General features: G+C 35.8%; 1 protein-coding gene across 1 annotated transcript in view; it reads left to right on the forward strand.

The window, feature by feature from the left end:
* Positions 1 to 4070: 4070 nt before the first annotated feature.
* The window catches only part of LOC127794335 (uncharacterized), a 28218-nt gene continuing 5477 nt past the window's right edge, over positions 4071 to 26811 (forward strand). The window contains exons 1-33 of the mRNA XM_052325346.1: positions 4071 to 4348; positions 5663 to 5741; positions 5900 to 5980; positions 6062 to 6142; positions 8426 to 8502; positions 8614 to 8668; positions 8830 to 8878; positions 11569 to 11706; positions 13147 to 13225; positions 14260 to 14338; positions 14451 to 14494; positions 14644 to 14838; positions 15490 to 15565; positions 17079 to 17159; positions 17223 to 17303; positions 18528 to 18604; positions 18724 to 18778; positions 18889 to 18937; positions 19090 to 19227; positions 19759 to 19840; positions 19934 to 20012; positions 20793 to 20839; positions 21663 to 21874; positions 21974 to 22061; positions 22176 to 22295; positions 22378 to 22496; positions 22588 to 22660; positions 22766 to 22885; positions 24164 to 24232; positions 24337 to 24504; positions 24600 to 24647; positions 24859 to 25000; positions 25330 to 25427. Coding sequence (XP_052181306.1) covers positions 4247 to 4348; positions 5663 to 5741; positions 5900 to 5980; positions 6062 to 6142; positions 8426 to 8502; positions 8614 to 8668; positions 8830 to 8878; positions 11569 to 11706; positions 13147 to 13225; positions 14260 to 14338; positions 14451 to 14494; positions 14644 to 14838; positions 15490 to 15565; positions 17079 to 17159; positions 17223 to 17303; positions 18528 to 18604; positions 18724 to 18778; positions 18889 to 18937; positions 19090 to 19227; positions 19759 to 19840; positions 19934 to 20012; positions 20793 to 20839; positions 21663 to 21874; positions 21974 to 22061; positions 22176 to 22295; positions 22378 to 22496; positions 22588 to 22660; positions 22766 to 22885; positions 24164 to 24232; positions 24337 to 24504; positions 24600 to 24647; positions 24859 to 25000; positions 25330 to 25427 — 3081 coding nt within the window. The 5' untranslated portion in view covers positions 4071 to 4246. The remainder of the gene's footprint in view (positions 4349 to 5662; positions 5742 to 5899; positions 5981 to 6061; positions 6143 to 8425; positions 8503 to 8613; positions 8669 to 8829; positions 8879 to 11568; positions 11707 to 13146; positions 13226 to 14259; positions 14339 to 14450; positions 14495 to 14643; positions 14839 to 15489; positions 15566 to 17078; positions 17160 to 17222; positions 17304 to 18527; positions 18605 to 18723; positions 18779 to 18888; positions 18938 to 19089; positions 19228 to 19758; positions 19841 to 19933; positions 20013 to 20792; positions 20840 to 21662; positions 21875 to 21973; positions 22062 to 22175; positions 22296 to 22377; positions 22497 to 22587; positions 22661 to 22765; positions 22886 to 24163; positions 24233 to 24336; positions 24505 to 24599; positions 24648 to 24858; positions 25001 to 25329; positions 25428 to 26811) is intronic.

Here is a 26811-nt window from a genome sequence, read left to right on the forward strand (position 1 = left end):
GTCCTTTTGTTTAAAGTCTTACACTTTCCTGGCCTTGAGCTATTTGGGACGGGTTCTTTTGTATGATATGGCACCTTGACCCACTATTGGGTGCTATCATAACTCACATTACAATCCTAATCTGTTACGAATGACGGTTATACCCTTACCAATATAAAGTATTAAAATAATGTGGGCATCTTGGGTGGGGTTCAGGTTTCGTCGCTTTCGATCAGCCAAGATCTCGAGAGTAAAATGCGTAGGCAGGGAAAACTCACATGAGTCTCGTACCTGATTAAGCCATTGGAGTATAATTCTAATTTCAAATAAACAAATACCAACATGCATAATAAATTATCTCAATCATCAAACATGTTTAAACATATCTCAGATTTCGACCGTAACTGACCGGTACAAGTTCCCTACACCTGCTGGGTTTACTTATAGTGGGAACTTTAACTTGATTCCAGTTTACTTCTAGTTAAACCATAACTGTGACTTATGATTCACACACAATAAATATATTACATGATTAACATAGGAGTTAACCCACACTTTCACTATCAACGGTCACTGCCAACTGGCGGCCAGTGTCGGACCTGAGTTTTTGGGGCCTTGAGGCGAGACGTGAAAATGGGCCCCGAATTATATAATAAAATCTAAAAAATAAATAAATATTTATACCATAAGAATAATTTTTTTTTAAATTACCAATTAAAAATTACCATAAACGAAACGAAACGAATGATACTACCATAAACGAAACGAAATGAAGAAGTAACTAACCGATGAAAGTTGAAGTAGATCTGAAGTTAGAGCATCTGAGAAGCAGATCTAATTTGATGACCCAATCGACAATCAAGAGGTAGCGAGCCACCGGCCACAACCCACAAGGGCGAGCGACGAAGGGCGATGGCGAGCCAGCGACCGAGCAGAGTAGCGAGAGGCAATGCTTGCTGGGCGAGCGCCCGAGCAGCGAGCCACCGGCCACGAGGGTGAGGCAAGTCCCTGAGGACAAGCCATCGCCGATCGAGCAGCGAGATGCGAGAAAGCGATGGCGAGGTTGAAAGGCGAGGAGCAGCAAGAAGAGAGAGAGGCAGCGAGCTACCGGCAACGGAGCAGTAGTGAGAAGTGAGAGCGAGGGCGAAAGCGAGGCGCGACGGAGCCAAAGAAGTAGGGCTAAGGTAGCGAGTGAAAGAGAGAGAGGGAGAAGGGTCGCGAGAAGGGGGGGCGAGGGCGAGGCGCGAGCCGAGCGACGGAGCCAAATAGGTAGGGTTAAGGTAGCAAGCGAAAGAGAGAGATGGAGAAGGGTCGCAAGAAGGGGATGGGCGGGCGGAGAAAGCATGGGGCCTGAGTTGTGAAATTTTCATGAGCCCCTAATTGTGAAATTTACATGGGCCATTTTCAATTAATGGGCCCCTAAATTGTTGAATTTCCATGGGCCCTGAGGCAGCTGCCTCATGGGCCTCATGGAAGGTCCGGCTCTGCTGGCGGCTCATCTAACAGCACCGCCTTTCCCTTCTCGAATCCCGAGCCACCTGCTGGGTTAGTGGAAAAAATATAGGGGTGAGTCTCGGGGACTCAGTAAGGGTAATATGAGTTGCAGTAAATTAAAATGCATGGCAATTATAGAATAATGTGAAGTGTATCATGCATGCAGCCATGTCCACCTCACCCTAATTTGGATTTTGGTGGCCCCACTGGTTCCATTAAGGACCTCATCTCGAGACTCATATGGCCCAAATCTACAGTCACATGCCTAGACACTTCTCCCACAGTCTAATACAAGCCATGCTCAAATAAATTTACTCGCAAATCATAATAAACCTTATCGCACACTAACCACTTGCTTTGCGTCAGTTTCACGTCTCAATTTCCTATACAATTATAAAATAAAATATTTTAATTTAATACTCAGTTAATTTTAATTATTACTGTTACATTGCTAAATAATATAATTAAACATGTGATTAATCTTTAATTAACGCTATTAAATAAATTTAAAATATTTGTATACCTCGCATATATGCAGACAGAATTTCGGTGTGCTAAAATTTACAGCATTTAACAGCAGTGAAAACATTGTTATTTATAAGCAAAGAAGGGAGGAAATTCGGCGGGGGTGAAATGCTGGGGCCTAAGGGAGGCCCCAGATGCTTCCATGTGGCAGCAAGAGGGTGATGGAGAGTGGCTGGGTGATGGGACACGGCCGCACCACGTGGTGTGGCCTGGGCGCGCAAGAAGCGCGTGACTGGTGTGCATGGGGGCCAGATAACGCCCCGAAACAGCGCCGTTTGGCACCTGGAATTGGCTGGAATTAATTCTAACTAAAATATCGCCCAAGCCTTTGCGCGGATTCAATCCTGCGCCTACCCAGTGGCCTCCCACTCGCGCGACCTCTCTCGCGCTGCCTCTCGCCCTCAAACAATATGCATGCCCAATTAATTTTAAGGTGATCTAGGGCTATTTCCGAAAATCACACCACAGCCCCCAATCTTCCAGAATTCACACACACAACCCCCACATCTCATTTTCCTTATTTCACCTACACCCTAAAATTTTCAAAAACTCATTAATTTGACTTATTCTTTTTTTTTTCCACTGTTTCTATAAATATCCCTATAACTTTAATTCTTTAATAAATCACAAATTACCATAAACCCAATAATTTATTATTTTTTTCAAAGTCTAGAGTGTTACATATGATATCACCAAAAGTTTATAAATTATTTTGGAGCTTTTGATCTTTTATTTATGACACGTCATCCATAATTTTGTTAAGCTCAAACTTAACTTATTTGTGTTAAATAAATAATAAATATTTGTTTATTACTTTTATTTTAGAGACTCGTTTGAAGTTCAATTTCATATTTGTTTATACATGTATATGGAAAAATTGAGGCCCACCTAAAAAATATTTTCAAGCATAACGAAGCTTCCGGGCATGATTAAGAGTTTTCAGGCATAAGGGACTTTCTGGGCACAATTAAAAGATTTCGGGCACAAGAGACCTTATGGGCAAGATAAGAAGTTTTTGGGCACAATGGACCTTTCGGGCATGACAAGGAGTTTTTCGGGCACAATGGACCTCCGGGCAAGATAAGAGGTTTTCGGGTATGATTGACCTTTCAGGCATTGGGGAGCTTTCGGCCAAAGCTAGAGACTTTTTTGGGCATTGTGTACATTTTCGAGCAAGAATGATACTTTTCAAGCAAATGACCATTTCTAGATTATTGACACGTGTCCCTTAAAAGGATCATTGGACATCGTGCCCTATAAATATCTTGCTACAGGATCAAGCAAGAGAACTTTTCTGCATCTGGTAACTTCTAAACACTTAATTGATTTATATTACATGAACAATATTTTTCGTGGTATTGATTTGATCGTCGGAGGGCCTCCGTGGAAAAAGACTCTCGTAAACCTTCTAACTTGTGTTTGTGATTTGTGGCAATATTGCTTCAGTAGATTTGTTTCTAGATATACTTTTTAGACATATCTTTGAGGTGTAGTTTTCGGGTATACCTTCAGGGCGTACATTCGAGAAATATCTTCAAATCGTACTTTCAGAGCATACCTTTAAGACACATTTTCAAGACATACTCCTAAGACGCACCCCTAAGGCGTTGACATTGCTACTTTCAAATAATTTTCTATCACCCTAGATCTTTCTCACCTCACAAAATTTCAATTGTTGTATTTTAAGCAACAATAATATATAATAAATAAATTATTATATTTTAATACATATTTAAATTGAAAAGCATTACCTTAATTCATCTACTCTTAAGGAGTATTTATAATGATGGATACCACCGTTAATAAATATATAAAAAATAAAATATATTTATTAAATTTATTTTTAATACCAAAACAAACTAATTAGTTTATACATTTATTGTTGTTTTAACATTGTTTTACAACAATAGTATTAATTAATATTGTAATTTATCTAATTAAGACCTAAACAGCATGTGGGAGCGTAAACCAAACGGTTGAATTTGTCTTTGGAGGGTAAAACCGGAATTTCAAGTAGCCAACGGAGCGTGCTGAAATAGCGCAAGCAAGCTATCCGCTCTGGCGTATATGATTTGGATTCCAACAGCTCTTTCGTCTTCATCACTCTTCACACTTCTTCATGCCCCACTTCTTCATGCCCCACAAATTATTGTACTGATTCACATGTTCATCTGTATTTCCGATTCTTATACACCAGTCCTTTGGTAATAATCCTGCAATTGCGAGCAAGGTCATTTGATTCTCTGCAATGGCGTCCAAGAGCAGTGTTGGGTTCGTTGGTTTGGAGGCGGTAAGCTTGGAATTGGCCGCTTCACTCCTTCGCTCTGGCTACGACGTCAAAGCCTTCGAGGTATGCTCTCAACTTTTCCCTACCCATTTCCTGATTTTCGGAATCCACTCGTGAATTTGATTCACTTCATGTTTGACCAAACCCTGGTGGGTTGGGAGTTTGGAATTGCGGGTATGTGTTTTGGCAAATTCAGCCGGTTTGGAAATTTATTCGCAAATCACTCTCGTCTCTTGCACTTTTGTGTTCGAATCAGAGATGGGATTGATGGCATTGATATGGAGAAGGAGCGTGATTCCGTGGGTTTTGTTAAAATATATTGTTAGTGTCTAACAGAGATTACCAGCTGTAAAATGGGAAGTAACAAGACTGCAAATTAACTTTAACGGATATTTTTGGATGATTCGTCGTGTAGTGCCTTTACATTCATGTCATTTCCTTTTCATTTGTCAATTTTGGATTCAAAATTTGCGATAAAAAATTTAGTATATGTATATATATATATATTAACTTAAATTGAACGGGTACGGGGGATGGATATCCGAACGAGTATGGAGATGGAGGATTGAATATAATATCCGACGGTCAAGACTAAAGGTATGGAATATGGGTATTATGAAGGGGGTACGGGTACAAGGGAAGGTGCATTCAGTCCATGCTCAGTCCATTGCCATCCGATGATAAATGTGCTGTGTTTGATGGTGTCATAAAAAGATGTGATATTATTATACTTTATTAAGATGATGAAGGATCCGAGGTTTGCTTTTGTGTCATTGACAACTTAATTTCGAGCTTTATTAACGGTATTTATTTTGAGAATTTCTGAAAAGTGCATCAAGTCTTTGATATGGCATGATATGGTTAACGAAGTACCAAAAGTTATGGACTGAAACATCTTTTTTCTCTATATATCTCTGTAGTTCTGTCGGCACAAAAAGATTAGATGTTATAATTTATAATATAGAAAGTGTGGAGTATAATAGGAGAATATCTAGACAAGTGTCATAATGCATCAATATATTAGTTCAAGCATACATATGTATTTTATATACTTGGATTCTTCAGAAATTTTTTGCTAGGTGATTCATTTTTGTATCAAACACTTCAAAAGTATGAATATTTGTCACAAAAGGGATATGTGGGACTAGAAAAGTTTTCTTTCTGAATTCTGAGAAATAATTGTCAATAAAAAGAATTTATAATAATACATTTGTTAATTCATTTTATTAGCTTGCTGTTTACTTTAAATCACTTGCATGCCACCATTTCTTTGGCATATGTTCAAAGTCGCTACTTCATTCACCTTTCTCATGTGTACTTATTTCATGTTATCATTCCAACAATTTAAATGTTGATTTACACTTGGTCTATCTGCAGCCATGTAGCAGCGCTTTACTGGATGAAGTCATCAAGCAAGGTGGAATTAGATGCGACAACCTTATAGAAGCTGGGAAAGGTGAATTATTTATTGACTCTCTGGTTATCTGTTTTGTTATTCAGATTTTGTTTTCCCCTTGTGTTTAAGCTAAGTGGATCCTATTGCTTTGCTTCTCAAAACAAAGGTAGAAGTTTCTGCTAAAATTCTTTTGCCTTATCTCATTTCTATGCATGCAGATGTTGCAGCTTTGGTTGTATTGATATCTCATGCAGATCAAATAAATGACCTATTTTTTGGTCATGAGAGTGCTTTGAAAGGTTCTTATTAGATCCTTTACACTTTCTGAATTAATAAGTGAGCTTTTTGGTTGATTTTTGGACTATTTTTTTAATATGCAGGTCTGCATGAAGATACAATCCTCATTCTTCATACAAGCATATTACCTGCTGATATCCAGAAACTGGAGAAGCGTCTCAAAGGTAATTAATATCTTGATGAGTATTTATTTTTTAAACACCATAGCATGTTTCATATAGGTTCAATCACTTACAGTGAAAAAATATTCAATGCTCTTTATTCTCTCAAAGAACCACATTCTATGCCTTTAATTCTCTCTCTCTTGCTTTGCCTAGTTTTTGTGGGATGCCATTGTAGTCTTTTACCAGTTAGTTTCAAATATTTAGACGCCTGACAATTATTGTGATAATTTTTTTTTCTTTTATTGTTGTTTCTTGAATTTTGTCAAGATTTACTATAGAATTCCATGCTATTGTTTTCTCAAAATTTCCATTTCTTCATTTTTGTCAAGATTTACCATCGAATTCCATATTAATTCCTTTCTCAAATTTTCCATTTCTTGATTTTTGTAAAGATTTACTATAGAATTCCATACTCATTTTTTCCTCAAAAATATTCCATGATGACAGTGGTAATCATTTTGCAATTCTTTTATGCAGCATTGTGGTCGTCACTTAGTTATTACTTGGTGGTGGTGGTGTGAAATTTTTGCTCGTTTTACAAGAATCAATTTTGTGAAAAACAATTTTGCAATAATAACTCTTGATTGAGATTCTACTTCATAGATGCTCCAAATTTCTACTTCTTCAATCATGAATTCTAGTTCTCCAATCACCTTTATCTGTTGTCTTATCTTTTATAAAGCCCTTATAACTCATATCATAACCAAGAGTCTTCCAACAAATTTTTCTTGGTCTCCTGTACCTCTTTTGGTAAAGACTTGTTGTATTCCATTTGCTCTTCTATAGGAACCTTTATTGGTTGCCAAGCCATATTAACCATGCCTCATGTTTCTTATCTTCAACAGGAGCCATATTAATCATCTAACTCACTGAGGGAGGGCCTAGTTAATTAGTCAACCTTGTGTGTGTTTTATCATGCTTTCTATGAGTTTCAAGCAACCCTTCAGGAGGCAATGCATGATAAGTGTAGTTTTAATACTATTTTCCATTCATTGGGCTTGTAGCATTGAGATATGAAATGGTTTATGTTTAAGTATTTCTTCTTATCCTCAGCTCTTCTGTGGGTTTCTTTCCTTTCTAATATTGGGTGATAATTGTTCTAGATTTGCAAAATAAATGGAGAGTTATATGAAGAAATGACAAAATTGTTACATCTTGTAGCTAAAAGTAAGATTATTAAAATGCCAGTAAAATTTTACACTATTTTATACCAGCAAAAGGGAACTAAGTAAATTTATTATTTCATTGCTGTTACAAAATGTTCGTCGGAGTTTGTTAACCCAGTGATGTATTGTTCACTAAATTTCCATCTTCCACAACCATGTTTGATCAACTTGCATAGTCAGTTGCAAGACTTGGTATATTCAGGGTTTTGTGGCGCAACATCTTTTGGAATGTAAATTTAGCTCAGAAGAAGTGCTTCTAGGGAGTTTATGGGTGGGTTTACTGAAGGTTCAGGCTATTCTATAGGCAATCTTCATTCCGGTATTAGGATGTGGGGGACTGAATGAGATTTGGGCATAATGTGTGTTAGAGGGAAACTATTTTGTCAATGTCTTCCTGGAACTAGGTAGTAATGCCATTAATGAAAATTTAATGTTGTTTGCATTAGCGAGGATCTTGGAGTCCGGAATGGTGTGTGGACCTTCTTTTATCTTGGTTTTTCCAGATTGGGAGTTAAAAATCAGTAGGGACTTCTTTCAGTAGAGATACATTTTGAAGGTCTGTAGTGATACATTGTGGGGGAATGAATTGTGTTCCCTTGGAAGATTTTTCTTAACAGGGGTTTTCCTATCAAATTGGCTCTATTTATTTTGCACCTTTGAGTGCCATTCAAAGTATACATGATTTGGGTAAGAGGAGCTTTTTTTGGTGACCTATGCTTACTTCCCTGCTGCAGATTTATGGTTATTTCACTGATGAGTTCCATATATTGAGGTTTAAGACTTCAGAAGTCATATGGATTGTGGCTCCTTTGTGTTTAACGTGGTGTTTGAAGAGAAAAAAAACTGTTGTACCTTTGGGTACATAAAGATGGTTAGCATTAGACTGGATCTAAGTTCATTTAGATGAAGAAGTGTTTCAACTGATTCCTTTACTCTGGGGGCTTTTGTTTGGGAGTTTAGTTTTTGAAGCATTTATAAATTACAGTTTAGGGAGGAGTTTATGCCACTTCCATACCTTAGGAGTCACGCCCTCACGCATACAACACCACCAAGCCTTACTCTGCATCTGTATTGGACATTTAGTCTTCCAACCATGAATCTTCTTGTTCTCTTGCAGAGGCTTCTGAGAGAGCTTGTCTGGTTGATGCATATGTCTATAGGGGAATGTCTGGGGTTTTAAATGGAAAAGTCATGGTAAGATCAAATATCTCACATTCTCTTTGTTTCCTATGTAAGTTGACAACCATTTATTTTTCTTCTGCTAGTTTGTGACTGGGTGAAACTGCTACTCTTTATCTTATGCAGATTATTTCATCAGGAGGGTCAGATTCCATTACAAGGGCTCGGCCTATTCTATCTGGTACAGTCTCCTTATGTTGTTACTCTGCAATACTTGCATAATATATGCCTTCGTAATCAGCTTCACCCCCCCCCCCCCCCTCCCCCCTTCTCACTCTTTAATCTTTATCCTTTTATTAGTCTACTTCACCTCTCTGACAACCTTTTGTATTTTTCAAACAGCTATGTGTGAAAAACTTTGCATCTTTGAGGGAGAACTTGGTGCTGGCAGGTGGCCTTCTTTTACTGTGTTTGCAATCTTTTGTGATGTTTCTATTTTATATAGCTATTTGAATCCAATGTTCTTGAGACTAGCTTTTCATTTTAAAACTAGTGAGATGCTGCAGACTTAAAAATATGCCTGTCCTCCTTGTAAAATATCAGGAAAAAACACATTTCTTTTTTCTTTGAATTGACACATTGAATGATTTTGCATTATTTAGTAAAATTCCTAATTTCACCTTCCTTGTAATATCAGTGCTGCCAACTTATTATGTCAATGCTGTCACATATGTTGAATTGTAAATTTGTAATTAAATAAACTTTTTTTTCTTTTGGCCCTGAACTCTCAAGATGGATGGAAGAAAGATGTGAAAGATTGACTATGCAGTAGTAGCCTTTAAAAAGATATAAAAAATGATGAGGAGCAGAAAAGGGAATTGCAGAAATTGGAAGAAGAGAGGGAAGATCAGGGAGAGAAGGAAATATGGGGGAGAAGAAGGAGAAGACAATTTTTATCTGGGGAAGTAGACAGAGATAGTAAAATAATTTTTATTCCTAATCAACTATCTCTTTGTTACATCAAGAAACCTTTTTACAAAAAACAAGAAACAAAATTTAAAAATCTTATCATGAAAATTATTAAATCAATTTGGAAAATATAAATTCTAACATCAGAAAATAAAATTTAATTATTCAAATTTGAAATTTATCACTTTAAGGATAGAAAAGATGGTAGGGTCACAGAAAAAACCCCAAAGTGATGGAAAATTACAAAAACCAATGGCTCAGAGAGCAACTCACTCACTTTGTGTCTGTGTTCATTTTGTTTTAGATAGCAATTTCTCTAAAAAGGTCAATTGGTTAGGAAACATGCCTAGAAATGAATATAAACCTCTAATACTCACAAACACACACAATCCCTGCTTATTTAGAGTGAGTCCAATGTCATGGGGCCAGTGTATTCCCCCATGTGGCGCAGTCCCTAGGTAGATAAGGGGCAGAACTAGCCTTACTCCTTAGGCAACAAGCTTAAAACACATATAGCAAGGCATCTTGACAACACGAACCTACACCCATAGCCAATATATTAGTAAACTCACAGGAATAACGGAGTCCACCCTTAGTGAACGGCTAACCTTCGACATTAGCGAGTCATTAACTTTGACAGTCTCCCCAAACCAATCTCACAATTCCCTTATTGTGGTGGCCTGTCTACTCCACCTCTGTGGAGCTCTTGGCATGTCAGCACTAGGTAAACCCCTTCCTACTCCACCTTTGTGGAGCACTTGGTGCACCAGTTCTTCCAGCATGTCTCGCATTATCTTATACGACCACTAGAGATGCACACCTATATGCTTGTCTGCACCCAACTCCAAGATTACTCAGTGTGCGCCCTTGGTTGCCACTGAGAATCACCATGATACATCATTGTCACGGGGCCATTGTATTCTGTCATGTGGTCCCAACCCCCAGGATAATAAGGGGGTGGGGACAGCCTTATGCTTGAGTGACAAGGTTAAAACACGAATAACAAGACATCCTAACAGCACGCACCTGCACCCATGGCCAATATCTCAGTAAACCTGCCGGAATGATGGAGCCCACCCTCTGCATATGATTGGCCCTTGACAATGGGGAGTCACAGACTGTGACACCAAGCTGATATCGTGTTAGATCACCATGTGAAAGACAAACTAATTCACTACTTTGACTAAGTAGGATGCACAAAACATACAGAGGATGGATATTACAACAAGAAGCAAAAAACATGAACAACTGGGTTTTCGAAAGTATGATTCTAAAACTTCTGTGATTCATTATTTACTTAAAATTTTCTCTTGTTGAATAATTGGCCACTAACTCATTGAAAAGTTTACCTGTTAGAGAGAGGCGTATCATTTTTTATATTAATATTTATACTCCTCAATGCGTACAAAGTTTGTAAACTGGTTCAAGGATAGATTGTTTACCCAAAATTCAAAAATTGATTCAGGATGGATCAATAATGCCAAAAAAAAAAGAAAAAGAAATTGGAAGGGGCAAGATTCTGCTCTTAATTTAAAAGCGGTTTTTCATTTCCTTCAAAATCCTTCAGTTGATATGAGAAATAAATTGCACAGTAAAGAATCATATAAATAGTAGGGAAAATCAATAGTAGCAATTACAAGGAAAGAAATGTAGAAGAATAATGTAACTTACAAGGAATGAATTCTAGTAGATGAAAACATTTAAGATAGGAAGGTGAGGCAAAATCAGTAGTAGATAGACATTTGCTGCACAAGTAGCTCGAAAGCCATTATGTAACTGATAGACTGCTTCGCATAAATGATGTGGCTTGGGAAATGAAAACTAGAGTAATGTCTTATTAAACAAAAATCCTAATAGCTTTGCATAGAAAACCCCTTACATGGTATTGGACCAATGTCACATAAACCAAGTCAAGTCTAATTTACTATAGACTTGCAATGAATTAAGTCTGCAATAGCAATTCCATATCTCCGAACAGTTTTTCAAATGATAAAGTAATTCTCATGGTTGTACAACTTGATTGTAAAATTTGTTTATAGTAGTTTTGGAAACTCATTTCACAGGGACCAGCGCTGTGGAATGGCCCTTCTTTTATTTGTTGGTCTTATAGTTGTCATGCAAATGTTTTAAATATATTGTTAGGATCTAATTTTTTTTTTTTTCAAATAACAGCAAAACTAAAATGGTAATGGATCTACTCGAGGGAATTCACCTTGTTGCTTCTGTGGAGGCAATTTCTCTTGGTGTTCAGGCTGGGATTCATCCATGGATACTTTATGATATCATTTCTAATGCTGCTGGAAATTCATGGTAACTTATTATTCATAATTCTCATGAAGGGTTATGTTTCATCTTCAAAACTTAAAATTTTTGCAGTCTTGATACTTGTTCTTTAAGCATTCTTATTGTGTTTGAATAAAAAAATATTTACCATTCATTTTCTTGGCTATAATTTGTTCTTATTGGAAGAGCCTGGAACTTTATGTTTCTGGAAGTCTATGATCTCTTTTGTATGGTTTTGTATTGCTGGTTAATCCGCCTTCAGTTTTTTGTTTCTCCACTAATTTGAAGCTGATTCAATTGAGTTGAATTCCTAAACACTAAAGGGCAGTACTAACATCAAGGGAGCTTACCTGAGGTGGATAGCTAATATTCATTGTTTGAATTCATGGATCCTACTTATAAGCCAAAGATTTTCCATCCAAACTCTCAATGCGAGTCTGCTCAAAATGCCCTTATTTTTTGTGTTTAATGATCAGCACACAGCCAATCACTGAAACAATCAAAGCAAAACTCAAAATCATGCCTTCCACCTTTGATGCAGAACTCACTTTCTCTGTGTCTCTAATTGATTTCTTTAAAAGTGTATGGACTATGGATGCTCTGGAAATGGTAAACATTCTTTGCTGGTTCATGAGTGCCCAAATAATCCTCTTTGTCCGAAACATGAGAGATATGTCCATATTCTAACCTTACGAATGATGTTATGGTGAACACTGGACGTCCATCTGTATAATTGTTAAATGAACAAGTTCATATTGCAATGTGACTATTAGACTTTAAGTTACAGTACTGCTATTTGTATGTTTTGACACTCACAGAATTGTAAGTACTTCTTCAAGGAATTAACAACACTTGAAGTTATGGTACTGCTATTTGTATGTTTTGACACTCACAGAATTGTAAGTACTTCTTCAAGGAATTAACAACACTTCTTCATAAATTATCAACTACTTTTAAAAAATTCTGAACACTTTAAAAATTATAAACGTCTTTGCTATGTGTAAAAAGTGTTTATAGTTTTTGAATATTAAACACTTTTTATTATGTAAAAGTGTTTATAATTTTCAAAAATTAGAAACACTTTTAATATTTGAAGTGTAATTTTTTTAAAAGTAGTTGATGCTTTCATGAATAAGTATTGTTAATTACTTGGAAAAACACTTATAATTTTGTGAGTGTCAAACATGGTGTCATTAACACAACGTACAAATAGCATTATCGCTTGAAGTTATATATGATTTTGTTTTCTGCTTATGATGGCTTAAAAATTTATCGGCAGTACCCACTTGTAGTGCCATAACTTTTTCACAATTTCTAATTTTTTTTTTCACGATTGCTCTCTAGTTGACCAGCACTTTTTAATCATTCTTCAAAGCTCTTAAAACACCATAACTGTGCTACCTTTAAGATATACATCCATGTTATCCAGAAGGAGTGATTTTTCTTTTATTGGATTCAATTTTGCAGGGTTTTCAAGAACCATATTCCTCAATTGCTTAATGGGAGTCAGACTAAAGAGCTTCTGGATGCGTTTGTTCAAAATTTGGTATGTTGGCCATGTGAACAATGAGTAATCTCTTTCTTCTTGATTTCAAGGTTAACATCAGTTCTGGGGATTTGGGTGAATTAGATGCTTCTTCCTTGTGCATTATGCTTCCTATTTTATTAAATATTTGGTTTTATAATGTTTGCTTTAAGACAGTGTGCAAAATTATGTACTTCATGCTTAAATTTTTGGATAAGAACACTGTTAGTTCACTAATTGTCCCAAAAGCTCTAAGCTGTTAGAAATGGTCCCAATGTTGTATATCAACCTTCCTCCTACAAGTGCGGCTGCATCTCACTTGTGGATTATAGAGAAAACAAACAAACAAAGTGTACCTATGAACAAGCGGAACCCAAAGTTCCTGATACATAAAGAGCAATCATGTCACATAAAATGAGACTTGAAATTAAAGCTCTGATAGCATGTTCTCCTGCATGCTTAAATTGGTAGGACATGGGCCCAAAATGTCAATCAAGCTCTTAGCGAGCAGCATTTGTTAAGGGTCATTCTTCATCAATTAACTGGATGCTTGGTGCTTGCAATCAGGATTTTTCAAATATTGTTTGTATGCTGGGTACATGATTGCTGAATGTGTTTGTAAGCAAAGATGTATGGTTAGTTACCCTGCCCCTTACTTTCATTATTTATGTATGTGCAATTAGCAGATGATGTGGAAATCTCTAATGGCATAAAGTGTGTGACATCATCAATTCTTTGCATTTGGTGCAACTACTTAACTAGAAAGGATCAGTAATAGAGCTCTTTATACCTTACTGCTCTCTCTCCTGGATATGCATGTCTCTAATTTTCCTACACTAGTTTCTGTTTTTGCTACACACTTATTTATGTTACTGATTTGCCCATTCTTATTTAACAAGCTTCAATTCTAAATATATGTAGAGAAATTTTATGGTGCTAGGAGATGGTGGTAGTCTGTATGTATAGTGTTTTTTATCATCATAAATGACCTCAACATTGTATTATTGATAACTTCTCTTGAGATTAATCCTGAAAACTCTTAATCCAATTTGAAGGGTATTGTTTTGGACATGGCCAAATCATGTACATTTCCTCTTCCACTTCTGGCAGTTGCTCATCAACAACTAGTAGCAGGTATAGATACACATGATTTACTGTTTCTCACAACCACATATTACAATATATGCCTGTCAATGCTTGGAGTAGCTGATTCTGACTCTGCGACTTTGCAATCCTCTTTCTACAGGTTCTTCTCATATTCATGGAAATGATGATGTCACATTGATAAAGGTTTTCCTCATAGAGTAATTATTCTTATGAAAGTTATAGTATATGGAATTTCACCTGCTTAGATGCTGTTGGAAAGATGACATTAGTTGATAAATGTTTTTTCATGTGAACATCCTTTTATTGTTCAGTGTATAAATCTGTTTACACAGGCTTGGGAGGGAGTGTATGGGTTGAACATTACAAATGCAGCCAGTACAGAAGGTTATCGACCAGAGCAACTGGCAAATCAAATAACTTCTGAATCCAGTTCTGTGAACCGGATTGGTTTTATTGGACTTGGAGCAATGGGGTTTGGCATGGCAACTCACCTGCTGAGATCCAATTTTTGCGTTATTGGTTATGATGTAATGTTTCTTCTCCACTTGTTTGGTGTCAAATTGCAATTTATTATATAAAAATGGAGATGAAAGACTCAAGTGGTTGCATCTCGGGACCAATTGCTTTTTTCTTGAAATATGAGTCAAAATTGTACTCAGAAATTTTACTGACATCCTCAGGGACCTGTGCTATCTGTAGAAAACGGATAATGAAACATAGGTGTTTTTGTGTTTGCCTCAGTGAAAACTGCAGCTGTTGTCTTTCGAGTGTAAAGAAGATTAGTACTATTTAATCTTACGGAAAATAATTTCTTCTAGCAAATGTAAGTGGAAGCTGTGACATCAAAGTTTTCATATTCCTCACAAAATAGCTTCTCTTATGATGGCTTATTTCCTTTAAGGAAGGAGATCATGTTGTTTTTAAAATAAATCATTTTGGTTTATCTTGATTGCTATGTCTTTAAGAATGAACAAGAACGGTTATTCCAATGAAAATTTAGTATTTTCTGTGAGTTCTGTGTTCTGTGATGCATATATACTTTATTGAATTATATTCTTACAAATTTCTTTATCTGCTTATCATTTAAGAGATATGTGCTTGATATTTTTGCAAATTGAATGGAAGCAAAAAAATATCTTCGCGACCATTAATAGTTGCCTTGTGTTTGGGAATGCTAGGTGTATAAATTGGCATTATCTAGATTTGCCAATGAAGGTGGCTTGATTGGGAGCTCTCCAGCGGATGTTTCCCGAGGTAACAAAATTTTGTTTCTTCTCCTTGGAACAATCAAAATATTTTTTCTGAAACTGAAACTAGTAAATTAGTGGAATACCTACACCATTTCCACCCAAACTATAGGCTTTTGATTCTTTCAACACCTAATCTATGAGTACTAGTTTCTCTCAGTGTTGTCATTGTTTCTTTTTTGTATCCTTTTCATTCCTACTATAATTTCTATTGCCAATAGCAACTCTTGTCCTTAATTTTAGAAAGCTTGGAATGCATGGTCGGGCCTTTTTCCTAATGGCTTTAACTTTAACAATAAGTAGTGGCTTAATGTGGTATCAAAGCACTAATTACAAGTTATAGGAGATACTGGGTTTAAGTTTTGTTGGCTGTTTTCTCATTATTCATATTTGTTGTGCACTTTTGTTCTTTGTGTGTAGTGCACATTGTTAGATCTCTTCCCCAACAACACAAAGTGTTAAATTGTTAACCTCTATCTCATCGAAAAGCTTAAGTTGGTAGATAGAGGGTTAAGTTATCTTTTAAATTATTATTTTTACTCTCAATACGCTTCCCTCGTGTGGAGGCTTAACTGTATAACTGTTCCAAACATGCGCAACTAATGAAATATTGGGTTAGTGGTGAGGTTTGAACTCAAGACCTTTGTCTACTCTGATACCATGTTAATTGGTTAGGCACCATCTCATCTAAAGCTTAAGGCAGTAGATAAAAGGTTACTTTATCTTTTATATTATTATTTTTACTCTCAACAAGTATTCATGACAAACGTAACTTAATGCCTACAAATTTTTTAAACACCTTATTTTTAAGTTTCAATGATTCATCACCTCTCTTTGACCTTGTGTTCATGTATTGACTACCATCTCCTTTAAAAGTTTAAGCTGTTACAAAGAGGTGTTATTTTGTCAAAATGCTTCTCTTCTTGCAAGGGGTATACAATTGAAGCATTTATTATTTTACTCTCAACAAGTATTCAGGACAAATGTAACTTAATGCCTACAAATTTTTTAAACACTTTGTTTTTAAGTTTCAATGATTCATGACCTCTCTTTAACCTTGGTGTTGATGTATTGACTACCATCTCCTTTAAAAGGTTAAGCTGTTACAAAGAGGTGTTATTTTGTCAAAATGGTTCTCCTCTTCCAAGGGGTAAACAATTGAAACATCTAATTGCTTGATAGGTAGTATGTTCAAACAAAGAGTCCTAGTGCCAAATTGTTGATCATCATCTCATCTAGAAGTTTCTAAAAGCTTCTCAGGGGACAGACAAACCTTATGCAAATTTAGAATGGTGTAAGCTTATTGTTGATAATACTTATTTCTGTCACCTTGTTCTATATCGCTTGTAATCTTTTTTTCCTTGTGGATCTGAAAATTAAACTTCTTGTTGGATATTTTTAAAAAAAAATTTAAGTAAAACTTATCGCTTAACGATTATATTCAAGTGTCATGTCAGTAACTTAATGTAACTTTGCAGATTGTTATCATCATTCTGACAATGACATTTATTTTTCTCCAGATGTAGATGTGCTTGTGATCATGGTCACAAATGAAGCTCAAGCTGAAAGTGTTCTGTTTGGAGATCTTGGCGCTGTGTCAGGTACAAATCAGTATCTTAATTACATCTCTGGGGAGTACTGACCTATTCTTCTTCTTCTTATAGTCCTTCCTTCGGGAGCTTCTATTATCCTTTGCTCCACTGTCTCTCCTGCATATGTCACCCAGCTAGAGCGACGCTTGCAAAGTAGGTTCCTCTTTCTGAAATTACTTCTCAATATTAATTCTAATAGTAGTAAGTTCAGTTCCTCTGCAGTAAAGGAGTAACTTACGTTTATTTTGTTTTTCTTGTTGTTTTGTTTATTTATATGTTTTTTAGCTTGTTTTAGTTTGATATATCATGTCTTTGATGTTTTATTCAACATAATTCTCGCCGCTGACCTATCAACTCCTTAAAGAGCCTGACTTCAAATTAAGAATGACGTCTGAAATTACTAAAGAGATTGTAAAATACCAAATATGGGAACCAGACCAAAAATGGCATCATTTCTGTAAGGTTTTGCATTCTAGTTTTAATTGATTTTTTTGGTTCCTAAAATATTTCTTACAAAATCAGAATATTTGAAACTTGAAAACTACATAGAGTTGATACTTCTACTCCTTTAATGCTTACCATTGTCTTCCCTGTAACGAATATCTAAGGAACATTTTGAATGGGTTTGATCTACAAGGTGCTCTATGCATCTAAATATGGTATTACAATCAAATTGGCATTATTATCAAATAAAGATAAAATAAAAGAAGGTTGATTTATGGGGGATTCATAGTATAATTTTTACCAATGAGTGTCCATATTAAGGACTGCGAGGCTATTCACACACACATACACATTTATTTGGGAAAAGGTTTACTTGAGTCAAGCATGCACCCAAAACAAATTGAATTCATCTACTCTGGTGTTGGCTAGTCCAAGACATGTTACACACACACACACACACATAACGTATATATATTTAGTTAGCAAGTGTTGCACATGTGGTTTTACTGCTAATGAACAGTAGCTAGGAAGACTTGAAGGCTCACATTCCCCTTAGCTTGGAAGTTGGTTTTTGCCCAAGTCAAAGACTTACTCTTTGGTCATTGACTAGGTAAAAGAAGTGAAGCCTTTTCCATTGTTATAATTTCTGATGAATTGCGGGGAAGGACCATAAATTGGAGAGACTACTTGTGGTTCATAATCTACCCATTTTGTTTAATTCAAAAACAATATATCAAGTCTTTATCCCACTATTTGGGGTCAACTTGTTTAATCTAACGAATTTTATGCTTGTTGTCAGCTACCTAACACAATCCTCCTCTTTTATTTGGGCTTGGGACTGGTTGTAGATAGGAATCCATAGGTGGAGTTTAATTCCTGTATGATCTTTTTCACACCATGCTTACTGAATTGCTCTACCTGCAAATTCTGTAGATGAACACAAGGATTTGAAACTGGTGGATGCTCCTGTTTCTGGAGGGGTTAAGAGGGCATCCATGGGCACACTAACGGTGCGAAGTGAATTTTTCAGCACGTCTTGATAAACCCTTCTTTGGCAAACTAGCTTCTTTTTTTTTTTTTTTTTGTTTGTTTGTTGACTGAACTTTTTACTGAAATTATTTGTTACTAGATAATGGCATCGGGGACTGATGAAGCTCTTAAGCATGCTGGTTCTGTTCTCTCAGGTAATGAGCATGTTGGACAAATTGCAAGAGATGATATTTGATTGTTAGGTGTTAGGTTTCTGAATGGTTTTTTCTTACAATATGATCCTCGGACCATTTCTTATTAACAGCATTAAGTGAGAATCTATATATTATCAAAGGAGGTTGTGGGGCTGGAAGGTATTTCTTAAACAACCTTCATTTTTTAAATTGGTTTGTAACATAAAATTTGTGTTGTTAAAGTACATTTTCATTTTGTGCCACTTACAATCAATCGTGATTACGTGTTGTTTTGGTTCTTACTCGCTATAATCTGACCTACTTCTATCTAGTGGTGTAAAGATGGTTAATCAACTGCTTGCTGGAGTTCACATAGCATCAGCAGCAGAGGCAATGGCATTTGGATCCCGACTGGGCCTTAATACAAGAATACTGTATGATGTCATTACCAATAGCGGAGCAACATCATGGTATGCATCATGAGAATTGTAAAATAATTTTTTATGTACAGCATTATTGGTGCTTAGCTTTTCATTTTTTATCTCAAGGTGCAGGAGTTATTTATTGACCTGTCCAGGCAGTATATTTAAATAAATGATAATGCAATGATACCTAAGAACATTTACTTTCTTTTTATAGCTTCCATTATTTGAATTGTACATTGGGTCTCCTCCAGAGGAGATAAGCGAATAACATTTCATCTGTCGTAGGCTGTAGGGTGTAATCTCAGCGTGCATACATGCATACAAGCTCACATTATGAGTTCCTCTTTGCAAATTTTATCCACTAGATGGTGTTGTTTTTTCCCAGGCCGGAGAGAATTTTTTTGGCAGCTTACATGCATGAGATGAATGTTTCATGTCAAAAAATGGTTCCTTGAATTGATAATTAAAAGATAAATTCCATGTTTTCCTCCAATCAAATGTCATATTTATAGCATGGGCTTGGGCATTTCAAGTTTATGCATTTATTTGAGGAGTAAATGTATGATTCTTTTACAGGATGTTTGAGAATCGAGTTCCGCACATGGTGGACAATGACTATACGCCATTATCTGCACTTAATATATTTGTGAAGGATCTGGTCAGGCTGATATTTACCTCATCTAGTGCTTATTAAGCAAACTGTTTGCATTTATTTTCAGGTTGTTTTAATCATAACTATTACTGTTGACAGGGCATTGTTTCTCGTGAATGCTCTTTCCGCAAAGTCCCACTTCATGTTGCTACTGTTGCACACCAGCTGTTCTTATCAGGTATAGTTGAAGTGAGATCTTTATAGTGCCTATTTCAATTCTATTGCTTAACCTTTGTTTCTTTTACATTCTTTGAATTTGAAAATGCTTGCTTTTCAATTGCAATGTGTTGGTTATCTCTTAATCTGTTCAACAACAACAAAGACAACAATAACAATCATAAGCCTTAATCTCACTAGGTGGGGTCATCTACATGAATTCTAGAACTATAACCATGTCTATCCATGGTGATGTAGGACTGATCTGGCATTCTGAGATTTAAGGTTAGAAGGCTAGGAAAAATTGTAGAAAAGGCTAGGGTCTTGATGTGCAATAGATTGGGTAGAAGTAAAAGAAGGCTGAAAAGATGAAATTTGAGGGCTGAGAATAGCGCTGGAAGTGTAGGGTTACAAAAATAAGAAGCTGAAATTGAAAGATTTAGAGAGAAAGAAATGTCTTCTCAGCATCGCACCTAGGGTTAGAATTGCATCACAAAGGCAAGGAGAAATTATGTCATCATGTTGTTAAAGAAAGCTGTTTCTTTAGCTGATTGGAATTGGTTTAATGTGATAGGCTTGAGGAAACGATAGTTTCTATTCACTAAAGAAATAAGCTCTTTTACGTCCCCAAGATTCTTGGTATTTGTCATATTATAAAGATAAAAAATAGTTAAATGTTCTAAGTACAGTAATGGTATATGATAGATTCTTGAAAAATGTTGGCAAAATCTTTGTGGAGTCCTTTGCCTCTGGAGTCTGGAGTTGCTAGCTTATAGGCAGTTTATTTGCTTTATATGAGCAGGCTCAGCAGCTGGATGGGGTCGGATAGATGATGCCGCTGTGGTAAAGGTATTGATTCTTGTTGTCTGCCATTGGACTCCAAAACTAGAGAGGGGAGAGAGAGAAATTAGGTGTAATAATGCTGTGTTCTATTAGAATCACCAGACATATCTCAATTTTATACTTGAAATTAACTGCCTGTTTTGCTGCACTAGCATGTGTGCGCACGCTCTGCTAAGCAAGGTTAAAGCCGTGCAATTGACCTTCCTTTAGAGCCTGCAATGAGCAAGTCTCTTGTACTGGATTCACCTTTTTTTAGTGTGTGTGTGTGCATGTGCGCCATTCAAAATATTTTATATGAATACGTGGTGTTCAATTGGCAACCATTGATCAGGTTACATCAAATGGCTTTCTCAAGTTTTGGTAAATAAGTTCTCTCAAGTATTAGTTATATTCTTTTCCTCTTCAGAAAATAAATATGTTTGATTGCTTAAATTAATTTGTCATTCTGTTGTATTTATTCAGTTTGCGCATTTTCTAAGTTTTTGCAAATGAAAATATATGTTATGCTTCAACATTCACTAATATTAAATGCTGTGCATGTCATGACCCAGAGTTGAACCAGCAGGCCTCAGAACAAACACAACCATCAAATACGTTATACTACATGAATGACCTCATACCATAGGGTGTTTATGTGTAATTTACACAGTTTGTTATTGTCGAGGAAATGTCTTCATGTGTATTCAAGGTTTTATTGTTTCTTTCACGATATTTTCATTTCTGATTTGACCAAGTGACACTAATTCACAAATATATTTAATACTTGATATTTGATAAGGTGTAGAATAGGTCACCACAACTGTACACGATCTTTAACATGTATTTGCAGGTTTATGAGACACTCACAGGTGTTGAAGTTCAAGGAAAACTTCCTCTTCTGGACAAAGAATTTGTCTTAAAATCTCTTCCATCTGAATGGCCAGTGGATCCCACTGATGACATACGTAGGTTAAATCAGAGTAGTTCAAAAACGCTTGTTGTTCTAGATGATGATCCAACTGGAACTCAGACAGTTCATGATATAGATGTGTTAACAGAATGGTGAGTGTCTTGTCAGTTACATCATATTACTTGTTTGCAATATCACTGGTGAAAACCTTATTCCATATACTTGATATTCTATGTAAAATTTGTTTGCAGGAATGTTGAGTCACTTATTGAACAGTTTAAAAAAAGGCCTAAATGCTTTTTCATTTTGACCAATTCCCGCTCACTGAGCTCTGATAAGGTAAAAAGCTTCCTTAAAAGAATTACTTTTGGTTTCATAAGAATATTTTTTTGTCTGAAAGTAATTCTGCTTATTTAAAACTGTTCTGCTGAGTGAAGGTGTGACTTCTTACAGGCTATTGCATTGATTGAAGACATCTGCCGAAATCTATGTGCTGCTGCAAAGTCAGTCGTGAGTGCTGACTTTACAGTAGTTTTGAGGGGTGATTCAACATTACGAGGTCATTTTCCAGAGGCAAGAAAAAGTATCCTCTTTTAATGTTAACAATTCAAAAATCAGTCCTTTATGATGACATGATGCTGGTTGATTTGTCTAGGAAGCAGATGCAGCTGTTTCTATACTTGGTGAGATGGATGCATGGATCATTTGTCCTTTTTTTCTTCAAGGAGGTCGTTACACCATTGAAGATGTACATTATGTTGCAGATTCTGAGCGGTACGCTATTTCCTCCTTGTGGTGGCTCATAGTTCATCTTGTTTCAGCATGCCAAAAACAAAAATCTATAAATAAACCTTGGTATCTGTAGGCTTGTACCAGCAGGGGACACAGAGTTTGCAAAAGATGCTGCTTTTGGCTATAAATCTTCAAACCTCCGTGAGGTCAAGCATTTTGGATTGTGCACATCAAGAAAGTGAAATTCATACATGTTCCAGAGGGAAATCATACTAGTTATTGTTTTCTTACTTTCTTCACTTGAATTTCAGTGGGTAGAGGAGAAAACCAGGGGCAGAATACAAGCTAGCAGTGTTACTTCAATCTCCATCCGGCTCTTGAGGAAGGGTGGACCTCGTGCTGTGTGTGAGCATCTTTGCAGTTTGCAGAAGGTAAAGAGGATGGTGGAATTACTCAATTTTTTATTACAGTATTTCCTACCAGGCTTCACCCTTGTTGCTACAAATAACTTCACATTAATAGATTTCTGACAAAGTTGTTCTCCCCACAGTATTTGCTTTGACATCAAAACCTTCTCAATCTTCCTTTGGACCAACAATATCAAAGCCATCATTCTCTAGTGCATGCCCTGACAACCATTTTTCTCTATGGCTCTTGTATTTTAAGTACTTTTTAACTTTTTTATTCCCGAAATTCAATTATATAAATGAGTAATAGATTAAAACAAAAGGAAACAGGTAAATATTATGGAGTTAGATTAGCTGTAGAAAAAGAAATAGAAAAGGAAGTTGTGCTTTGATAGAAATGCCAATAGATCAGTGCCACGATAAAGGACCATTAATGTTACTAGTGTGCACATGACCAAATAAGTTGTTGACATATCAAGAGGTATTTCAGATATTCAAGGATTCTTGTGAGGAACTAAAAGCAAACGAATTGCAATTTAAGTGGCCTTGTGATCTGGTGACTCAAATATTTGCTTTAGAAAAAGAGATGAACATTTATTAATGTTTAAAGTGGGAGTACTAAAGATTTATATTGCCCTCATTAAAAAATAATAATTAATATATATAACAGTTAAAATAAATACATTAATATTAGATGATTTTAAATTTTAAAAACAGTGAGAATTATATGAATATCAATATTTCAAACAATGATATTTATGTACTTTTATATTACATCTTTTAACTTTTGAACATATATAATTTTGTAACTTATAATAATAATCTTTGGTGATATTAAATACTCTATATAATTTTTAGAGTCTTAGACATTTTAAATATTAAAATTGTAATATTTTTATATAATTATAGAAAAATCAAAAATTTGTTTGAGCCCATTGCCAGGCCCAACAGGCCCCTGAGCTGAGCTGAACCGAGCCGAGTAGTGCCCTTAAATGGTCCAGCAGCCAGCTCGTTTGACATCTCTATCTTAGCCCAATGTAAATTCTCTCATTCTTTCTTCATTTTAAGTGAGCAATGTGTCTTATTTTTCTTTCTGATAGGCAACTCAATGAGACTCAAAATTGATCCTCCTTAACAGAGCAATGTTAGATACTGAAACGCCTAATACTTTCAGAAATTATTCAATCTTTGCAGCTTTCAGTCTATAATTCTTGGTCTCATTCTCAGATCTGCTTGTTCTATTCCTCTAAATATTTCACTCCAGAATAACCTAATGTGGAACTTATTAAATGGGTGAAGCAGGGATCTACGTGTATAGTTAATGCAGCGAGTGACAGAGATATGGCTGTATTTGCCGCTGGAATGATCCAGGTGAACCTTACATTTTTTAATTTCTCTGATGGACTATTATATCTTTGAGAGATCTTTGTCAAAACTGGAAGGATCTTCAACATGATGCTTCATGTCAATGGCAGGCAGAACTGAAGGGAAAACGTTTCTTATGCCGTACTGCTGCTAGTTTTGTTTCTGCTCGTATTGGGATCATCCCAAAGGCTCCTATTTTGCCCAAGGACCTAGGAATACATCAAGATAGAGGTGGACTTATAGTTGTAGGTTCATATGTTCCAAAGACAACAAAACAGGTTAAATTAATAATTTCTTCTGATTTTCCCTTCCGGTCCAATGCTGTTGACATTGTCTTTTATATTTCACTAAATGTTTTCTTTTTGAACCATAGGTTGAAGAACTTAAATCACAGTGTGGCCATATATTAAGAAGCATTGAGGTGATCCATATGCTAAATGTTCTTTCCTATCTTGGATATTGGTATTCTTATGAATTTCTGAAACAGCAGGAGAGATTGTCTTGAACCACTTTATATTTATTTAATTTTTTGCTGAGTAACCACTTAATATTTTTTCCAATCACATCATTTATCATTACCTAATTTCATTGTCGGTATGGGAGATATTATTTTGCCTTTATACCGTGAATAGGTTTCTGTTGATAAACTTGCCATGAATTCAATAGAAGAGAGGGAAGAGGAAATCAATCAAGCAGTTGAGATGGCAGATGTTTTCCTCAGGGCTCGGAAAGATACTCTAATAATGACTAGTCGAGATCTCATCACAGGAAAAAGTAAGTCCATGATATCTTATCCAGTAATTTTTTTTTCTTATACCAACCATGTATAGCCAACCCCACATAGTGGGATAAAGGATTGATATGTTCTTATATATTGGCTTCTGTATAATATTTTGACCCAAAAGAAGTTTAGTACCTTTCCTGCTGAAATTTCCACAACATAAAGTACCTTGACATAGCATGATAAGCATCAATTTCAGATTTCTCTATCTCAACATTTTCCACCTCATATTGTTATTTCCTCTCCTAACCCCTATCTCTCCACTTATCCCTACAAACTACAACCTGTCTTCTTTTTCTAAGAGGACTTCTTCATATGACAGCCCCTTCTGAAAGTTTGGAGATCAATTTCAAGGTGAGCTCTGCCCTGGTGGAAATAGTTAGGAGGATAACTACAAGACCTCGTTATATACTTGCAAAGGTAGGTACCTATATCTGTTCAAATGGTTTAGTTATCTTCCCCTTTCTTTATTTCATGCTTATGAGTAAACAAAGAACTGCTCAATTTTCATGCTTCTAGTTTTCGGCATTAGATGAAATGAGCATAGCATTCAATTGCATATAATCTATAATACTCTATTGCATACTTTTTTATTTACTTCACCAAGTAGTCTTGGAAGCCAAATTTTTCTGATCCACATGGCTATTCTTGCTTAAGAGTGAAAATCCCTTCACAATATTTCCAACAGAACTGCTGGCACCAAAGTTCTGGATTCAGTATAGAAACCATATTCTATAAGTTACATTCCATCATTCTATCCCATTTCTGTGACCTTTAGAAGAACTGATGGCTGGTATTGACATATGAGGAGCCTTTTGTACCAACTTATTTATTCCTTCTTTGGCCAACTTCCTCTATTTTGGTAGTAGAGGATGCTCAAACTGACATGAGGAGTCTTGTGTAACAACTTATTTATTGACTTGATCAATTCACAAACAACTGTTCTGTTTGAAGACAAGTGTAGTATCGATTCATTTACTGCAACTTTTGATTCCCCATTTTTATGTATGTATAAAATGTCACTGCATATGCACATGTGCTGCCTGAATGCCTGTAGTTAACTTGGCATGTTCCTTTGTAGGACTTCTTATTAAATGCATAAAATCTAGTCAATATTTCAATGGAATCAATCAATCTAATGTCCACACAAACAAATGCTTTCTACCTTTCAAAATCTAATCCTTAACTCTTGCTGTAGCCAGGTTCTATGTTTGGAATGAAGTTTTGAGATAACTACTTAGTTTGTCATAGTCACTGGTACACCTCATCTTAAGCTCAAAATTTATAAATATGTAAGTGCTAAATTCAAATCTTATAACACTTTAAAGTGCGAATCAAGCTATTTAATATGAGGAACTTGAAGACTTGTCCAAATTTTCTTCAAGAATAATAAGAAGGCTGAGATACATTTCTTAATTTCACAGTTCTCAGTGAGTTCTATGTGTAAGAAATATTGTGGAGATTGGCAACTAATCTGAAATGATTTTTGAGAAAATTCCTGAAACTTTTAAGCTAGATTCTCTTAGAATCTATTTTTCTTATAGGTTTGACCACATCTTCATACTAGCAAATGAAGTGATTGGGCTTGTGTCAAATATTAGACGCAACTAATAGAGCATTGAAATTTAAAGTGTCACTATATTGATCTTTTCCTGGCACTGTATTTCTTCTATTTGCCTTCTTTTCTTGTTAGCGTATTTACACTGCATGAACTAGATTGATAGCCTTGAGTTTTTTTGAAGGATATTAGAGCATTGTGATCTCTGTTTCTCTCTCAAGCATTAGCTTCTGAGAAATATGTATT

The sequence above is a fragment of the Diospyros lotus genome, chromosome 2 (assembly GCF_014633365.1).
Source record: "Diospyros lotus cultivar Yz01 chromosome 2, ASM1463336v1, whole genome shotgun sequence".
NCBI lineage: Eukaryota > Viridiplantae > Streptophyta > Magnoliopsida > Ericales > Ebenaceae > Diospyros > Diospyros lotus.